This window comes from Adiantum capillus-veneris, chromosome 21, assembly GCF_014529385.1.
Source record: "Adiantum capillus-veneris isolate H3 chromosome 21, ASM1452938v2, whole genome shotgun sequence".
Classification (NCBI taxonomy): domain Eukaryota; kingdom Viridiplantae; phylum Streptophyta; class Polypodiopsida; order Polypodiales; family Pteridaceae; genus Adiantum; species Adiantum capillus-veneris.
In genome coordinates, this window is record NC_140951.1 from 92,330,180 (window position 1) to 92,351,273 (window position 21,094).

General features: G+C 39.4%; 1 protein-coding gene across 1 annotated transcript; it reads left to right on the forward strand.

The window, feature by feature from the left end:
- Window positions 1–18,675: 18,675 nt before the first annotated feature.
- LOC147431358 (uncharacterized) lies at window positions 18,676–20,211 on the forward strand. The gene is made up of 5 exons (XM_086494571.1): window positions 18,676–18,744; window positions 18,887–18,974; window positions 19,181–19,207; window positions 19,323–19,402; window positions 19,848–20,211. The coding sequence occupies exons 1-5, from the start codon at window positions 18,676–18,678 to the stop codon at window positions 19,950–19,952; spliced, it is 369 nt and encodes a 122-aa protein (XP_086350697.1). The 3' UTR covers window positions 19,953–20,211.
- Window positions 20,212–21,094: the final 883 nt, after the last annotated feature.

Consider the following 21,094-nt stretch of genomic DNA (forward strand, 5'->3'; position numbering starts at 1 on the left):
ACATTGCTATCTAATAACCATTGTAAGAAAGTGTGCAAACCATAGACAAATCTACGAGAGGTACACTGGAGGCAAGCGTGACATCACAGTCACTGGCATAGACTGCCACTGGGACTGCCTCTCTAACCTGTGTCAAAGTCATATCTGCATCACGCATACATTTTCGTTGTTGTCTCATACATCTGAAACAACGGCGTCTAATGTGCCCGGTGTGACCACAATGCCAACAATGCAAGTATCGGCAAGAACGAGACCGTCGTCTCTCAGTGTCACACATATCTACAACCATAAGTGAATGGCTAAGAACCAAAGTATGGCGAGAAATTTAAGGAAAATCTGACAGAATCTCCCCTATAAATTGAGCAAAACCTCAAGTACAATCTCAACCATAAACCATGACAAATTGGCAACAAAGTGGGAGGTAACTCGAACACTACACAATGCTCAAAAGCATGATCAATCGCATCAAAATCGATGCTCACATATACATAAAACAACTCCACAATCTGCAAACTCTACAAGCATAAACTGGGACAAACTGCTTAATCGAGCGTAAAGCGCATAACCATATATGTAAGTAGAGAGCAAACTAGCTCAAAACGTGTCCCGCAAGAGAAATGCTTGCAAAAATCTGCAAAAACCTGTGAAACCTGTGACTAGCAAAGTCTGTAACCACACAAGCATATGCAAATCCTCACTCCTGGGAGAGTGGGTACAAGAACACCAAACTGTGTCCAAAATGACAAAACCTATCAATGTGAGAGCCAAGCTCGATCACAAACTATGGCAAGTAAACTCCAGCCACTATCCCACAAAAGCATACACAAAGCAAAAGCTCAAGACACAAAAACCGGTATGTAAGCCAAAACACTGCAGAAGATGTCCTCAATTGCAAATGGCAACACCTATGGGAATACTAGACTCAACTTGTAGCTGGGAGTCAAAACTGGTAGCTCCAAATGGCCAAGCACTCACAGCTCAAGACAAAAAAATGCAGACCAAAACACGCTCATGATGCAACACAATCTCGATCGCACCAACGATGCGCATAAAACTGCTGGAAAAATTTTGCCAGAGTTTCGTCAGCAAAATAGCTACAAAACCAGTAACCAAAGTGACTGCACGCTTAAAACCATGAGAAACCAAAGCGCATCAAACCACACTCCAAATGCATGCACCAATCTCCACATTGCATACATCATTACAAACACCTGCATATCTAGTACACAAATACCTGCTCTACTTGTGAGACTGCCAAAAAACATGCTCAAGGCATACATTGCCGAGCTCAAACTGTAATCACATGACTCTCCTTGAGCATCAAACCACATGAGGCATACATCGTATCTTCCCACCTGTGAGCAAACTTGTAGCCAATACCACTCTCACATCCGAGAGCAAACCATGTGTGGAATCCTCGACACACAATAAACAACTGTTGCTGCAAAAAATTCAGCACTTAGAATTTCAAAATTTTGATGTGACCAGCGAGTCCGAAATGTGCCAAAACCCCAAGATAGACTCCTGGATCACATGTATCCGAGTCCGAGTATGGGAGATGTGCCAAAAACCTCTGTTTTCAGCCCGAAAATGCAGCACAAACTGCCAAAAGAGGATTGAAAAATGCTGCTCCTGAACCATAGCTTGAATGAGGTTTCTGATGGCACGAATGACTCCAAAAGGGGAGGTATAACGGCGGGACACCTTGATGGAAACGCTCTCGGAAAGCTGAATTTGCTGATGCCGAAGTCAGAACCCTGTTTGCAGTCTTGAAAGTGCATCGCACGTGGAAATGATTTCGGGAATGAAACCGCTCACTCTGATACCAATTGTGAGTGCGTGGATGCGGTGCGCGCATGGAGAGTGCAAAGGGGAGAGGGAGAGAGAGAGAGAGAGAGAGAGAGAGAGAGAGAGAGAGAGAGAGAGAGAGAGAGAGAGAGAGAGAGCACGACACAGGATGTGGGTGGAGCTCCCAAATCTCACTGTGTAAGCACCATGTGAGAGTGTGAGTGAGAGCTCCTTATTCTTTGTATGTATAAAGAATAAGGAGATAAATGTGGGTGGCCGGTGGGCACTGGCCGGCAGACACGGGCAAAGAATGGTGAGGCACACCACCTTTACCTAACAAACACCACTTCACAAGACTATTATGTAGTGGCTCGTCGCCACTACTATTTAGGCAACATGCCCATTGGTGTAGATCCATTGGTTTAGGAAACATCACTTCACAAGAACAATATGTGAGTGGCTCGCCACCACTACTGCTAGTTTGCTTTTGGTAACAATTGAGGGTAATTGTATTTTAATCCCATGGTATGAATGAAGTTGGATATTGAATAATAATATATTTTTTAATTGGAAATTATTTTATTGATGATATAATGAGGATTAATATGTCTATTGTGATCACATGGAATGGTGTTTTTGTGTAGCTAATTGGTGAGTGGCTTGGTGCAGGATGCGTTGGCAATCGTTTCAAATACCTATGTAGATAGCATGGATGAGTTAACATTAGAGAAATTATATGTCTATTATAAATAGCATATATAGCTAATTTCTATTTTTATCCAAAGTGGATTGTATCTACTTTGAGATGGCCTTTCATCTATAAAATAATACATATATAAGGAACAAGGTCACTTCTGCATACGAGGAGATTTCACCTAGTGCTCATATCTCTCTTCTCCTCTCCAATCTACCTCACTTGCATGCATGTGTAACTCCTATTGTGGAGGTATGCATGTTTGTTCTCTCTCTCTTTAATCTCTCTCTCTCTCTCTCTCTCTCTCTCTCTCTCTCTCTCTCTCTCTCTCTCTCTCTCTCTCTCTCTCTCTCTCTCTCTCTCTCTCTCTCTCTCTCTCTCTCTCTCTCTCTCTCTCTCTCTCTCTCTCTCTCTATTTGTTCTTTCTATTATTTTGTAGGGCACTACACCTCTAAGAAGGAGAGGGATCTAGAACCAAGAGGGAATATGTTAGAACTTGCGCCATAAGGGGATAGGGTCCCACTAGCTAAGAGCCACAAGATGCCATGCAAAGGGGCCATATCTATAGCACATCTATTATATGGATCATTAGAAGGAGCTTTTGCCATCTACTGTGTCCCCTACATTTAATCCAATAATTTGTTTTTAATTACAATAAAGTAGAATCTCCTTTGTTAATTTATGCAAGCACCTAACAATAAGTAAAATTGGGTGGTCAAATCCAATGTAAAGCTAACGCTTGGCACCAAAAGTTAGGAGTTGAAGCGCAATAATGAGCTTCAAAAGGAATTGTTGACCTACAAGGAGCACCCATGGAGGGGAAATATCCCCCCTCCCCTCACGTCCTTCAATACCACAACAAGGCAGCGGAGCAAGGCTTCACCCACCCACTTAAGATTGCCAATAAGTAGCCAATTAACTCATAATTCTCACTCATTCTATTTTGATAGACTAAAATAATTGACCTTGATTTTTTTTCCAAATCAATTCAATATTATGCTAATTTTTAGATTGTACCAGGAACACTTTCCATTCTCTTGGATATGTTTCAAATTCAGCTTCAGAAGCTTCAATTTGAGGAGTCTAAAGTCTTCGCAAGTAGCGAATGTTGGATTTTGACAGATGAAGGAATACACAACTTGGTTGAATGGGTTTTGAATTTTGTCTTTTAAAGTTGAAGCAGAATTCTTCTCAAAATTTAATGGATTGCTGTGTTTTGATTATTGTGAAGCAAGCTACATGATCTTGCATGCACTGATATTCTCAAGCAATGGCTTATTCAAATTTGCAAATTCAAGTTTCCAATGTCACGTGCAAGTGATGTCAATTGATGTTTCTTTTAGATCCATAAATTCTTCAAATTGGTTGCGATTTCTATGCATGTATAGCATGTTAATCAAATCCAAACTTTAAAGATGGTTCTACAACAAATATTGGCAATTGGCTAGTGGTGCTCTCTTTGACACTCGCTTGGCGTCTTTTGAAATTGTTCAATGAGAATTTTTTTGAGGTGATCTGTGCTTTTTAGTACTACATTGTACACCATGGCTTTTAAGTTTCCACCAACCCATTGTTTTGACTTTGAATATGGCTCACCCAATCCTGATGAGACCAATCGATATGGGCGCTAATGACAAAGAGGAGATTTGACTTGGTTGAGATCAAGACTTCTACAGCATTTCAAGCATTCATATATGTACTTGATGCACACTTTTAGGCACTAAATGTAAATATACCATGCCTCGCTAATTTAATAGTCAATCTTATGCATAAACAAGCTACATCAGGAGGGTTGTAGCGTAGGCGAAAATTCCCACGGGAAGCTCTCCTAGGCAAGCCACCAAATGGGCATGCTCCTTCCATGAGGCTTATCTATTGAAGTCTCTTGACCCAAAGAAGGTGACTTCATACCCAAAATTGTGGAGCCTCCTATTTTTATTTAGTGAGGAGCAAGACCACAACAAAGATACGATGTACACATTTCTGAACAATTGGGGAGATATTCATCATTTACATCATACTCCAAATGTATCCAAGGCACTACAAATGCATCTCACAGTTCAAGGCAAGGCTTGCAAGTGTGTGGATGTCTTTTAAACCACATGTACTTAGAGGCTTGGATGTTAGGTGTAAGAAGAAGAAGTTAAAATGCAAGATCCCAAGGTGCTCAAAGACGCAATTGTTCATGTGTTTATCTATGATGCAATTGGAGGAAAAAAAAAGGGTATACAAAGACATTGCACAAGCCACAACGTACTATGCATCCTATCATTGTTGATAACTCACAAGCATCATTTCTTGTTGGTTATAATGTTGGCTATAAGAGAAATTCTCTTCTATAGCTAGTGAACATGTTGAGCAACCCAAACTTCTTTCTGCACCTTCTAAAGAATTTGAGAGAACTAAGCTTTCTTTAGAGAGAACTAAGCGGGAAAATCTTTGTCATCAATTGCTCATCAGGGAATAAGCCAAGAAAAACTATTTCAGGTAAAAGAAATTCAATAGGGGCACTCAAAGAAAAGGCAGTGCACATGATGCATTCCTCTTGAATATTCCTCTAAAAATGCCAATGTGAAAGTATCACACACTGAGGAGATTTATGAATGTTGCTTGATTGTCTCTATGTGGCAGTCAGCTTTTGGACCCCATGAGTTAGCATACATGCTACTATTAAAGGGTACAAGATGAGAACCCTACAATTTGCTTAAATGCAAGTTATCGTAGTCTCCAAGTTCTCACTGATAGAAAGTAGCTATGTTCAACATGAAAGATGTTAAAATCTAGGAAACCCAGCTACAAACCATTCCAGCTAAAGTGCAAGGCCCCAACATAAACTTGGAATTCCGGGTCATGACTATGGATAGGGCAAACGTGGTCCTTAGTCAAGAGTGGATGCATGGATTGGGAAGCTCTATTTTGATGATGCAATAGAACAAGTTCTTCTTTGTTAAGGTCAAGCATTTCATATTCACACGATCATGGGGTATTTTTTGGTAATCACACCTAGTCTTCACAAAATATCCAAGTTCATAAAGTTCACCATTCACATAGGTCACCTATTGGGGTGACCTGGTGACCCCCAAATAGCTCAATGGGCCCATGATAAGATCGACGGGCCTGCAAAACTTGAAAATAGTGCAAAAAATTGAAAATTGCAATGCAAAGTGCAAAGACAAACTTCGATTTGACTATTGAAATAAACTCAAAATTCATTAGAAAATTGGTGGAGGATTTGTATACAACACTAAGGTGGTGTTGTTTGTTCTAAGCTCCAACAACTAAATGGTGCTGGAGAGTTTGACGTAGGAGAAAAGTCCTCAAAAAACTATTGGAGAGCAAAAAGGCACTAACACTATAGAAAAATAAATGTAAAGAACAACAACAAAAAGAAAGAACTACAAAAACAATTTGAGATAAAAAAGAAAGCAATTTTGGATAAACTAACGCAATCCCAAGTGGACTCAAGGGGGATTAGTTCTAGCATTAAAAAAATTATGAACCTATAAAGATCTCCTTGGAAGCCTTTCAACCAGGCTTATAGGGTGGTCAGAACTTGGAATATAAGTTAAAACTTTATCTCGATACAAAACTTGAAAACGTTACAAAGATTTATCACCATCACATAAGAACTTTTAGAAATACAACAAAAAAGTTGCTAAAATTTTGGAAACAAAGTCATAGACAAAAAAGGCCAATGCAAAAGCCAATGGATAGGTGAAAACTAAATCATAGAATCAACTCTGGAGCTTGTAGAGACACAAAAGGCAAAATGGAAGGAATTCCAGCTATTGAGGGAGACTGGTAAAAACATTTGTGGGAACTAATGAGAGATGTAAATGATAGTAGTCAATCCCTAGGATTGGATCCTTTCAAACACCTATGTTTAGATCATCCTCTTGTGGATCTAGAAATGCAATCTATATAGGGGTTGAGGTTCACAACAAATCAAAAACTCAAAAGTCAAAATTGAGAGCTTTGTCATCATATTTGGGAGAGCAAGAAGATAGGTTTTAAATGTGAAAAAGCACAAAGATATTTACACCTCGGTGAACCCTTTGAATGGACTCCTATTTTGACAACCATGAAAGTGTAAGTCAACAAATTAATTTAGAGTTTAGGGAGGCTAAATTAGAGAACCATTTATGGAATTGGCATAATAAACAACACTTAAGCACACACTAAAGAATAGAGTAGAGTGTAGACACAAGCTTGGTCAGTAGATTGAATGAAAGTGAGTACAGAGAGGCTCATCATATAGAGATAGTGTAGGCATTTCATCTAGCATTGTACATTACATCATATGGAAGCTCAAAATTATCACAATCCACTTGAGAACTTGTGGATGAATTTTTAGTCTACTTTAGGGACCTCTTAACTAAGTCTAGGTGAATGCACACCCTCTAGTAATAGCTGCATGGGTACTTACACACCTTAGGTGTCTTTTCATGCCACCTATGCATCCTAGTAGTACACACAAGCATAGGTTGAAGCCCATAGCCTTAAAAATTGACTCTTACTAGGCTCCTACCAAATTCTATGATAATGAAGGTTATGAAATTATCCCTATAAAAATGTTGTCTATAAATAGCTAGAAAGACGACCAGATGAAAAATGATATTCTAGAACAACACATAAACGAGGAGATTTTTGTATTGCATATACAAAATGAAATTTTCTTCTACGATTTAACACAGAAAAGACTTTGGAAGCATACTATGATGCTATAAATGAGTTAAAAAAGAATTCTCTCACACAATCAAGTCTGCCACATAATCAAGCATGAATGCATGCTACATATGGAGAAGAGATCTTTTTTGAATTCCCAAACCTAAGTCTGAAAAGACAAGGATAATACTGGCACATACTATAAATGAAACAAAAAAAGAAACTTATGTTGATGTGCAAAAGATGGTGAATGCAAAAGATATGCATAAAGGACAAAAATAGCGAGTTGTTTTTTGCATAGGTCAAGGAAACTAGACCCAAGAAAACCAATCATGAGAAGATCAAAAACATAAAAGTAAAACATCTTAACAAGAGCCAAAATTCACCAAAATGAAATGTAAAACTAAATATCAAGAGCTTAAGAGAACGCTTAGGGAATTACAAAGTACTAAAATGGAGAGTGATGAAGAGAAACAAAGAGATACGATGCATACAAGATCATCAGTGTTTAACACTGAGAGAGTTACAAGCACTAATGAAATATTTTTATGGACTAGAGGACACAAAAATATTGACTTAACCAACCTCAAAGGGGAATCTAAACTGGCCTGCATAGCTTCTAACTTTTCTCTCGAGGAGGAAGATATTTTGATGAAAACTCTAAAGGAGTACAAAGATGTATTTTCTTGGTCCTATAAATACCTTAAAGGAGCAAATATAGATATTTTCTAGCACACAATTTGTGAGGGATGACGTTAAGCATAGTTGTCAAAGGTCATACAATGATAATGAAACCTTTGTAAGAAAAATCAACGAAGAGATAAAGAAGTTGAAGGGTAGAAGAGTTTATTTATGAGGTAGAAAATATAAATTGAGTTTCACTTATACTGGTTGTGCCCAAGAAGAGTGGAAAATTAAGTGTATGTGTCAATCTCAAAGAGGTATATGCTACAACCATCAAGAACAACTAGATCCTCTTCTTATCAGAGAACACGTGTTGGAAAGGGTGGAGGGAAAAAAAGCTTATGGCTTCTTAGATAAAATTTTAAGTTATAAAAAAATTGTCTACTCACCTAGAGCCAACATAAGACAAATTTTGCTACCGAGTGGGACATACTTGCCTACCATGTCATGTCATTCAGACCAAAAAATGCACCTGCTACTTTCCAAAGATTTATGAGTCATGCTTTTAAAGAGTATTTGAGGATATTATGGGAAGTATATATAGATAAAATATGTGATCATTCATCTTTTCAAAGAAACCATTTTGATAATCTATGTGAGGTTTTTGAGAAGAGTAGATACATAAAATCTTAAACCCTAAGAAATGTGTTTTCATGGTTACACAAGGAAAGATTTTGAGACATATAGTTTCCAAAAATGGCATTTCCACAGATTTTGAGAAAATGAAGGCTATTGTTGTATATACACAACCCACTACAATTTGTGAAGGGTAAGCTTTCATGGGCCATTTGGGATACTATTGACACTTCATTTATCTGTATGTGGTGGTAGCCAAGCCATTGCATGGTTTAATAATCGAGTTTAACTAGACAAGTGATTGCAAAGAATCTTTTCAAAATATAAAAGATGTGTAGTCTTAGACGCTAGCTCTTTATGTGCATGTGGGTGCTTCTAACTTTGCTATTGGGTTTTTCTATCAACTATGCAAGTAGACAATTAAGCATGGTGGAGAAAAATTACACCACTATTGAGAGAAACTATGAATGATATATGCAGTAAGAAATCCTGGAATTATCTCCTAGTTAAAAAAATTACCTTCATTGTGGAACATCGGGCTTTACTTTGCTTGGTAAAAAAAACCATGTAGCATTGGACATATTGTCAGATGGTTTTTTATTCTTTTGGAATTTGACTTCAGAACGGAGGTCAAGAAAGGCTTGACACATATATGAGCATACCACTTATTCAAAATTGTATCAAGTGAAGCACCGAATGGGGTGAAAGTTAATATTCTAGATGCTTACCTTTCCTTTTTTGAGATGATATCAAAATGGGCTACTAAGATTGTAACTTTGATGCCAATTTTCCAATTCGACTGAAAACCTTCAAAATTTGGTCAACGGAGTCGAGATAACAAATGATCAAGTTGGTCTAAGTGGGGCAAGTGGTGTAAAAATCTTGATTTGCTTAACTTGAGAAATAGATAAGCATGTCACGGGGGATAGAGGGTTCAAACGAGTAAAAATCACCTCGAAGCATGATATGCCAACAAGGGTATTTCATACTTGAGAGAGAGAGAGAGAGAGGGGGGGGGGGGAGAGAGAGAGAGAGAGAGAGAGAGAGAGAGAGAGAGAGAGAGAGAGAGAGAGAGAGAGAGAGAGAGAGAGAGAGATTTTGACCAGCGGATGAGATTATTACTATGCACACTATGGGAAACCATTTATGCTTACAAGTATCATTGAGACACTCCCATGGGTCAATGTAGGTTGCCAAAGACAAGTAAGAAAGCTATGATTTTATACATGAATCAAAATAATGTCACATTGGACCACCGGTAACACATGCATGTTACACATGATAGGGGTGTTCATTTTCTTTGAAAATTTCACAGAAGACATCCCTCTACTTGCATTTACAAGGTGGTATAATTAGCCTCTACACAGACTAGATCTGCATGGATTGTGATCCATGCAAATCCACCTTTTGATTCTACATTGATACCATAGCTTCATTAGGTAGTGGCTAAGCTATAAAACCTTGGGAGTCATAATTTCTAGAATTTTAAATACATAACTATGGTAGTTTGGCACATGGGAAAAAAGTTCACATTCTTTTTATCAATATGGGCATATAGATCTTGGAGATGGTCTAAACACCTACAAACCCATCATTCATCACAATAGGACATGTCCTCTTTGATGGTATGGGATACAATCAAATGTAATGGGTCTAAACCTGGTCTAACTTAAAAAAAAAGCACCATAATATTTATCATGAGCTCTTAAGGCTCTAAAATTCCAAAGGGCATCATGAACCAATACTTCTAGTTCCAAACCAAGGGTCTACATACCTCTGTCTGGGCCTACTTAATGAATTTTTTATAGATGATCACATTCCACTTTTGGACATTCAATCAATCGCATGAGGCAAGAAAGGGTCATCAAAAAGCTTTAAGGAAACCTAAGTAATCTCGTCAAAAAACACCAGATTTTACTTATGATCAACTTTGCCAAAAGGGAACTTGAATAGGAAACAGGCTGAAATCAAGGGCTGATGGGTCCAAATGTCTTGTGAACTTAATCATGAGTCAAACTAGATATTAAGAATGCATTAAAATAGCTTTGGTCAACTTTATTTTAATTTGCATGGATTGTGATCCATGCATAAAACCTAGATGTAGTGTTACCTATACCTATTGGTTCCCCATGACAAAGCAATCCAGCTTTGCTGCAAGTGGCACTAAGGCTCTATCAGGTGATGTAGATACATATGGGACCATATATAATACGTGCATTGCATGTGGAGTGCTCATATACAATAATGAGGCATTGGGAATGCTTATGCTTCCTTGTAAGCATGCATACCATATCTACTATTTTGCACATGTTGCTAGAAAAGAGGGCATTTGCATGGCTCCAGGATGTAGCTAGGTCATCTTTGAGAACATCAAGGATTTGATGTTTGCGGATAGTGATGCTGCATGCATGAAGATTGGTAAGAATTTTTTTTGTTTATATTACCTATTTTCTTATACATGAATAGTGCTATGTTTTAAGCTACAATGTGTTTGAAATTCTGTATTGTTATTTTCATCTTTGCACTTACATGTTTGTAGTCACCAATATGGAAGTTGTTGTGGATATGGTACAAGCATGATGGTGCCACTTAAGGTTGCAAGAGGTACACTTGTGCTAGGAATAATAGGTAGCTATGAGCGTTTATGTGGTGGCCACATGGGTGGCTACTACCAATTGGCAGTGTTACCCATTATTATGATAACATGGATTAGTATGAGCCATCACAACCTTTGTGGTACCTACCAATGTGCAACCATGGGTTAAGGTAATAAAAACCTATATTTCTCAATGGTACCTTTGTGGTAGATTTATCACTGGTGATTTATGTGGTAGCTTGCTAGGTAGTGGTTGCCTAGGTGGTAGCTGGCTAGGAGGTAGCCTTTGTGTCAACTAGTTGTCATGTGTTTTTAAGAAGGAAGATAAATGTCATGGTGCTAACATAATTATGGTAGGTGGAACTATGGTGCTAGGTGCTACCACTCTAGAATCCATCACTATGACACTAGATACTTCTCTTATGGTAGCTACCAATGCTACTATAATTGATCTACTACTGCTATGGTAGCTTCCACTATGGGCTAGCTACAAATGTTGATGTGGTAGTATATATCAGTCTAGGGATAAATACCACCCACACCATCTTTTTGAAGTTATATACATGATTACATGGTATGCTCGAGAATCTATCCATAGAATTTATCTCCAGTGAGGTTGAAATCGAGGCTACAATTGCATGTAAAACATGTACCTTGTAGGTAGAGACTAAGTCTTAGGAACTCAGGAGATATGAAGAGGTATATTATAATTGAGAATCTTATGTAAACGATGAAAATGTTGAACCACAAATGTAATTGATTTTTTTAGAGGAAGCACTATGTATGCTTACTAGCACATAAAGCATGTTAGCACTATTCTAAGGAGTTAAAATCGAGTATACTAGTCAGCACACCTAGTATGCATAACTAGCATACCTAATATGAAAATAAGCAAACATGATATGCTAGTTAGTATACCTAAAATTCTATTAGCATACCTAATGATCACCTAGTGTGCTAGTTATAATACTTAGATAAGCTAGGAATGCTTACCTAGTATGCTAGTTGGTATATATGGGTTTCTCGTCAGAACACTTGCTAAGCTTCCAAGTATGCTTTAGCATACTTTGAAATATAACCTGATATGCTAGCTAGAATACATGGTATGCTAGTTAGCATACCAGGTAATGCAATTTGATATGTTGTTTAGCATACCTGCCCATCTAGCTAGCACACCTAGACTACTGGTGAAAAGACTTAATTGTAAGGATAGATGGTATTGTAGATGGTGGCTATCATGCATAAATGTTGAAGTAAGTAAAAGCATACAAGGAACCAAATGTTACCTAGCATGTTCCATATGCTAACTAGCATATCCCAAATGGATGGTTAAGATGTCACATATCTTTGTAGCATATCCATATGCTAACTAGCATATCCCAAATGGATGGTTAGGATATCACATATTCTTTGTAGCATATCCATATGCTGACTTTCATTGTTGAATTCTTACTCACATATCTATATATATGTCTCTATATGCGAGTTATGCTTACTTGCATATCTATATATATGTCTCTATTTGTTGACTAGCATTTCTATATGCTAACAAGAATATCTGCTATGATAGATAATAAGCACATGTATGCTAACAAGACTCTCCCTATGTTTATGGTACTTACTCTAAGCATGTATGCTAAAGACTCTCTCCTATGTTGTTTGCTGCTAGGTACATCAAAATAGACAGTTGAAGTGGAGTCGACAAAAGAAGGATATGAGACATTTTTTATAAAGGATGGTGTAGAGAATATTGTGGTGGAGAAAACTGCTCAAGATTGTGATGACGAGGGGGAACACCTATCGAGGGACCACCTACCAAAATATGGTGGCATTGAGGTCGATTTAAACAAAGGAGCTATAGTGGATGTTGTGCCATAAGATGGTCGGCCCACCAGCCACCTACAAGTGATACCGATAAGAAGGTCGAGCAAGTGGAAGGTATAGTGGAAACCTCCCAAATCAAGGAGGATGCAAAAGTATCTGAGACGGGGTCTGTCGCGTGTGATTTTGAACAAATGAGGAAGGATGCAAGCATAGTTTAGAATGGGGTCTACTGGGCATGAGAAGATGCATGTCGGCAATAACAACTCCCTAGAGTCACATGTCAAAAATCTCAAGTAGAATATAAAAGGCCCTGGAGCAGCTATGGCCCCCAATTGCGATTACGTTGCAAAGGCATACAACTATAGGTGCAAGAAAAGTCACCCTCTCTCGTGCATTCAAAAAGTTGAATTGAACTGTTGGGGTAAAGCCCCATGTGGCCAGTTAGGCCAGCTGCCCACCCACTATACGTATTCATTATGTACATAATAGAATAAGGGGGCTCACATGTAGAGAGTGCATTTTAGCCCTTGCAAACACAAGGTCTCCTCTTCTCCTCTCTTCTCCATTGCTGCACACACACACATACGCTCTTGCACGTGCACTTCAACTGGTATCAGAGCTCAAGGATTGGGAGCACCATTGGAGCTCAGTGGGGAAGCAGACAAAGAAGCAGCAAAAACTGCAGCACATTTTTGCAAATGTGTTTAGGCCTACCAAAATGTCTTCATTCAAGCCGTTTCATGCCAATCCTGAGCGATGTTTTGTCCTCTTCAACTTTGCAGAAGAAAGTTTTCTTAAAATCTTTACCAATTTTGAGATACGTCACTCAAACTGCCTACACGTCTAGGGTACACATCTGCATATTTTTACATATCTGTTTTGACCTGAAAAAACAGCACATTTCAGGTCCATTCCTAGGTTCCCAACCGTTTTCGCATGGTCTACAACTTTGCAAAAGAAAGTTTATGCAAATTCTGAACGGTTTGGGAGATATGGGCTGACCGGTTGCAAGGTATTCGAAAAGTTGAAGATTATGTATGCCTATTGTGGTGATTTGCTCCATTCGAAGAGCTCGGATTGAGCTTTGTCATTCTCTTATTTTGTGCATTGATGTTTTTCTCTCAGTGACGAGAGTGTGGAGATTTTCAACAAATTTATGCACATACATTGAGAACACTTTGTGGATATATATATGCATTGTTGTGGACTCTCAAGATTCGAGAGTCGGATTCATCACAAGTTATGTGCATTGACTTGTGTAATTAAGCAGATTTCAAGAGTGTGGTGCACCGGTTTGCAAAGAGTTTTGCAAGCATTTTGAGCATGATTGTGAGCTGAATTTTCAGCTGATTTGGATGCTCATTTGCTACACATTTGGTACATGCTTGATACTCGTTTACATTGCCATGTGGATGCACATGATGTGCACTTTTTGGCGGTGATATTCTTTGCCTTGCAATGGCATATGTGGGCTGATTTTCAGTTGTTTTGAGCATCAATTTGTGTCATATTTTGGTTGGTTTGCATCCAAGTTTATGCTAGTATATGCCTCGCTTGTAGAGTGTGGCTGATGCACTCTGTGTTTCGGATTACATGATTGTTTTCCAAGTTTAGGGAGTTGAGACTTTGGGGCAGCTCATGTATGCTTGAGTGCGGATTTTCTCATGGTTTTGAGCATGTTTATGGCATGTATGGTTATTATGGTTATATAGACAAATACTGCAGAAACTCTGTCGGATTTTTCTTGCGAGTTTATTTGTTTATGCGCATGGTTTGCAATCGTGTTTAGATTGCATTTGGCACTCAGTGGTTGCTTTGCCATTGTGTTTTGGCACCGCATTGTGAGAGTGTTTACTCACCGGATTATGTCATTTGACATACATCTGGTAATCTCTTCAGGAGGGAGATTGTTGATGATAGTTTCATTGATTACCACATAGTGTTCTTGGGTTTTTTGGCATCATTTGAGTGGTTTTGATCACTTGTTCGTTACATTGATCGCCATGTTTGGTGATACTTCTCTTAGACAACTTATGCCAGCTTATGTTGTATTTTGACAGTACTTGATGTATGAGTTAGCCAGGCTTTGGCTATTGTTAGTGGATCGAATTTTGCTTGGTCTTGTCACAAGTTATCGCCATGGATTTGGCATGTACATCATTGTTAGGGTTTGTGTTGTTCCATAAAAAGTTTGATGGTTCAAACTTTGAGCATGAAAAGCACGTATGCATGATGCATTGACTCAGTTGGGCCAAGTGTTGCCACTATAGGGCATGGATGCTAGGCCAGAGTCTACGACTGACGATGAGTGGGAGGACTTGAATGAGCTTGCACGTTCAACGATCATGTTACACCTTGGTGAGTCTGTCTATCACATTGGTTTGGATGCATGTACAACTAGAGAGTTATGGCAAAGATTGTGCAATGCTTTTGGCACAAATGAGTCTAGAGAGATGCCTACAGTCAAAGGACGATCTCTCAGACATAGAGATGTTGTGTGTTGGCATTGTGGTCATACAAAAGCATGTACATAGGCATTGTTTTCGACGAATGAGACAACGCGGGAGACAACACAAGAGGGATGCTATCACTTTGGATGATGTGGCAGCAGATGTAGTGTATGTGGCTACATATAACGGAGATGTTGACTTTGCTTCCATATTTACTCTGGACTTTCTTATGTCGGTTTTTGACGACACATTACCTTCGCATTGGATACTAGATGTGAGTGCTAGATTTCATGTCACGCCGAGTCGTGAGTGGTTTAGCACATATGCTAGTGGTATGCTTGGACATGTATGTCTAGCTTATGATTTAGTGCATGACATAGTTGGTGCAAGAGATGTCAGACTATTGTTTCCAAGTGGTGCATCATACGTGTTGCGAGATGTATGCCATGTGCCAGGTTTGACGCAAAGCTTGATCTCTGTGAGTCAGTTATGAGACAACGGATGCCAAGTAGTGCTGGATGAGCACAGTTTCAGATTGCATCGTGGACAACTAGTCATGGCGAGAGGTGCTAGTGTTGGCACGATTCATGCGATGCGAGTACGTCACGTACGAGAGGGCACAGTCTTCGTGAGTACGTAGCCAAGACGAGGCATGTCTCCTTTGCAGATAGGTTGCATGATGCTCCGGTTTGTGAGCATGTTGAGCCAGTTGTGCAGACAGTTGCGCAGCAGAGCATGTGATTCGTGGATATGATGACAGATATGGATGGCTTGAGTGCTGAGGATTCAGTCGTGATTCAGTCATTCATGGATATGCTTAGGCCAGAGGTTGATGTGTGTGAGACAGGGTTCCAGACAGACATATGCTCTTGGTGCGCATGTGGCATGTGATGGACAAGAGGATGGATTCAGGGATTGGAGTTCGGGTGTCAGGGTGATTTCCATGAGTGGAGTTCTGAGCCAGATTTGACTAAGATGGTCAGATTGGCAGATATTGCTAGGATTGTATCAGCATTTGGGAGTCTCGTGTACGAGATACTGATCTCAAGACCCGAGATTGCATTTGCAGTAGGTGCATTTGCAGTGGGAGTAGTTAGTTGTGCAGTGACTGACGTTGGCCTTGAGCATAGGGGCACTTTGCAGCGTATGTGAGATACCTACAGGATGTGTACAGCTTTGGTGAGGAGTATGGTGTCGATCGCTCTATACTTTCTCTACGATTAGAGCTGGATGCGCACAGATTTAGGGAGCCAGTGGGTGTTGATTGAGGTCATACTTGTGATGGCCTTGTACAGGTTTTGTACGGTTTTCTTTTCTGTCTCACGGCCACATTGGCCTTTACGTGGGAGGTTGTTGGGGTAAAGCCCCATTTGGCCGGTTAGGCCAGGTGCCCACCCACTATACTTATTCATTATGTACATAATAGAATAAGGGGTCTCACATGTAGATAGTGAGTTTTAGTCCCTACAAACACAAGGTCTCCTCTTCTCCTCTCTTCTCCGTTGCACACACACACACACGCTCTTGCACGCGCACTTCATGAACAAGGCCTTGTCCCCCTTATGGGACCCTTGTTTTTTGTTGGCCCTACATATGGTAGTTTAGATGCTAGATTATGACTTATCACCCCCATGTACTGAACTTACCCTAATGAAAAAATATCAACGGTTTGCAAAATTTTGTCTTGTGTTTGACACATAAATGATAGTATTGTAATCTAAGCTTTAAACAATGTGGTGAAGTTTATTACTACAATTGATCATGTGCCTTTAGTTTGTTTTCAAACAGGTCTCTATTGTGCAAGTGCAAACATTTAGCTGGTTGTTGTTGTTAAAGAGTATAGATAGAGAAAGAGAGCATTGAGAAAGCAAGCTATGAAGAGATTTAAAGAGAGCATTTGAGTTTGGATCAATATATTGCTCGTCTCAAGGCCGTCAAGAATTACTTAATCTATGTGCAACCCTCAGGTGTTGTGATTGAGGGTTATTGGATTCCTCTTCGGGAACCTATGTGGGTGCTCAAATATCTTGAAAAGAAGAGCAGCATGCACTTGTGCTTGACCTAAATAGTCTCTTTCCCCCAGCGGGCACCATCCGAGCTACCAATGCAACTTAATGCATGTTTCCATTCTTTGGCTGGCGTAGATGACCTGAGCTATCATTGAACTGAGCTACCACAAATTTTCTCTCAAAGGCTTGAAGGTTTTGGGCTTTCTAGATCTGCTTTAGATAGTAGTATCTGGTGATCATTGATTGGTGTGCATACCATATTTACTTGGTTCTAAAATCTTCTCCCTTCCAGAGCTAAGCCGTTCCTAAAGAAGAGTATCTTCCATGTCCCTTCCACCCATTTGCAGATTTGACTAGCAAGACCCTTTAAGGAAGGGCAATCTTTAAACAGATGCAAGGGATCCTCTGAAGTTGCCTTGCACCCATAGCAAGTAACAGTGCCAATCTCTCTAGCAAGAATCTTATTCTCTGTTGGGATCACATTAGGGAGAAATTGGACTCTAAAAGGGGCTCTATAAGGAGGTTTGACTTTGCCTCTCTTGTCCAAAGTGGACAACCCGGTGAAGTACATAAGCGCTTTGTCAAAACCCTATCAACCAACATATCATTGGAAAGATTCAGAAAGTAGGTTCTAAATCCCCAAACTTCTACAAATTTGGAGTTGATTTGTAGAGTTATGGCTTCCCCACTAAAGTTGAAATGTGGAAAGAGATTCCATTTATAATATGGAGTTGCTACATGAAAAAATAGAATCTTTTAAAATATAGGAAATTTGATGGCATGCTATATATCAATAGATAGATCTCGATGAGTACATTCTAAATCCAAAAGGTTCGACAAGTTTTGATTTCATATGTAAAAATTTTATTGTGTGCCCGTTTTGAACAAGAGGGAGAAAGTCAGTCCTTATAGTGCCCATTTGAAAGTCCAAAATTTCCATAATGTAGGCCCACAACACTTTCCAAGTGAAAATTTTCAATGATCTTGGCCATTTTATCTCCCATATAGTGTTTACACACTTTAGCCACTTCTCTTCAAACCAATCCACTCTCCATAATTTGATGAGCGGAGGGAACCAATTTGCTTTAATAAATGTCAACTTGTTATAAGTTTCCAATGTTTTCAAAAGTACATTTTGTCATTGGGCCAATGCCCAGCTTTCCAATCGAGTTCCATCCTTGTGACATGCATTGGACAATTGTACAGAACTGTTGAGACTCTATTGATCAATAGCCTTTCATTTAGATCGAGGTGTAGCACCACTAACTGGTAGTAATGTCTTTCTTAAACAATCCATCTAGAGTAGGAAAAAACATTGACTTTGCCATGTGGCCCCATTAGACAAGCTAAATTCATTGGTAAACAAGTGCTCACAAAAAGCTTAATCCAATGGTCTACAACGGCTTCCAAGAGGAGGAGGAGTTGGAGTGCGTTGACCTTAGTTCCATCAAAGAGCAGGTAGTGGAGAGATCTCTCGTGCATCCACAAATGTGTTTAGATTTCTATAAATAGAGGCGGTGCGTCCACAAAATATGTGCTAATTACATACATATTATAATAAATAGAGGGAGAGATGTGGTTTAATTATTACAAATTACAGATTACAGATGGTTACAATGGGAAGAGAGCAGAAGCATGGGAGGTGCCACAAGGCGGAGGCCCAAAGATCTACAAGATCGTGCTGGCTGGTGCGTCTCACGTTGGTTGACCAGCCGCTCCCTTCCATGGCTCTTATAATGCCATTCCTCCTTTTCCATGGCCAGCTTCTTTATCAAGATCCGCAGTACCTCTCTCTGTCTCTCTCCCCACACACACACTCGCGCGCACACACAAACAATGACTCGGACAGTGCTGCTGCTGCTAGTGACGCTCATCTTGGCAACTCATGGCGCAGCCCATGCACGCATTCTTCTCGACCCAGGTCTCTCTCTCTCTCTCTCTCTCTCTCTCTCTCTCTCTCTGGCGGCGGCCAGCTTCCCTTTTAATGTAGTATTTCATCATCATTTTGAAGTAGATGTGGTGATGTTGTTGTGCAGCATTGTTTCCCTCTGAGTATGCATCCCATGGCTCATTTGGAGAGCACCCTCAACGCCGCCCCAACTTCATTATCGCCCAGGTCTCTCTCTCTCTCTCTCTCTCTCTCTCTCTGATCTTCGCCTACGACCTTAAATGTTATCCTCGTGTCTGTTGTGTAATTGGAATAGCCTTTCTATCACCCAGTTATCGTTGAGTTATAGTTCTTAGAGTTCAAAACTCGTTGGATAGATCTTTGAGGACCGTTCTCTCTCTCTCTCTCTCTCTCTCTCTCTCAAGATGAGAAGGAACACCATAGATACACCAAGGAATTTACAACACCCAACTCTCAAGACTTGTAAGAGCAACCAAAAAAAGGCATTTCCAACACACATTGGATTCCATACATCAAGCAACCTCCTCTCAATCCAATTGTTTTGTTTATGCAATGCTATCCAAATACACCATTTTCAAAACATTCCTAGTAATTTCTAAACTTCCACTGATCAATCTCTTTGCATTGATTTTCTTTTGTGTTGATGGTGTAGTTGAATGTGGCATCGACACATGAGAGGAAGCTCATTGAGAGGGAGCTTGCTAGTGATTACCCAGTCTCTCAAGCAAATCGATCTAAAACACCCAAAAGGGGATAAGTCAATTCACGGCTTAAACATGATATGGATTGAGGCATCACAATACTTCTTTAGCAACATCAGATCGGTCTTCAATGTATTCATTCAAACACTAAAAGAAAGTGATTAGAATACAATACAACAGAATAATTTGTATCGATGGGCTAATCCGTCCAAGCTTTGTTGTGCATTGTAACCTACTACATGCAATGAATCAACTGCATACTTTAGCTTTGTTTTTGGAATTTCAACATTGACTGAATGGAAGATATTTTGCTACCATTTAGTATGTAGTCTCACTACATATCCCACAAAAATAGGATATTTCTCTAAAACATGCTGCAAACTTCAATAAGATGATTGTATCTAGTCATTAGTACCTATATATACTTTTATTAATGGCTCTTCATATAACCAAATGAAGTAGCAAGGAGGGAACCATAAAAGTGAAGTTCAGATGATCGAGCAGCAAAAGCAAAGTGTTGGCAACTACAATTTTAATTCCACAGACAGGATCAAACTCGTAGTGCATGGAAGATGTTTATATTTCAAGTTTCATGTTGATGTAGATTTAATTGAACAATAAATGTATAAATTTAAATAGGCCACCTTGTATGTCGCTTGGGCATGACCTTTATGCATCAAAGAGACAACTAGACTATCCAAACTCAACCATTGGGGTACTCAATGCTTTCCCCCCTTTCATGTTAAAATGTTGCAGGACCTTGTGAATATACTCTTCTTGTGATACTTCAAGTATTCTACACTTACGATCTCTCTTGATACACATACCAAGAAAGTGATGTGTATTGCCCAAATCTTTCATAGCAAACTACTTGCTTAAGGCATCTCTGAGGAGTGAAATCTCATCTTTTGACTTCTCGACTATAAGCAGATCATCCACGTATGAGATTAGAATGATCAGGGAACCATCATTCAACCTCCTTGTATACAAGTAGTGATCTTCTTCTCTCTGTACATAACCTTGGGATTGAATGTACTTATCAAACTCGATGTACCACTACCTTGAGCCTTGCTTTAGTCCATACAAAGCTTTCTTGAGTCTACACACCAGTTTTTCCCTTGTTGGCTTCTCAAGCTTTATGTCAAAACCTTTTAGCTGTATAATGTAGACATCTTCTTCAAGATCCTTGTGAAAAAAC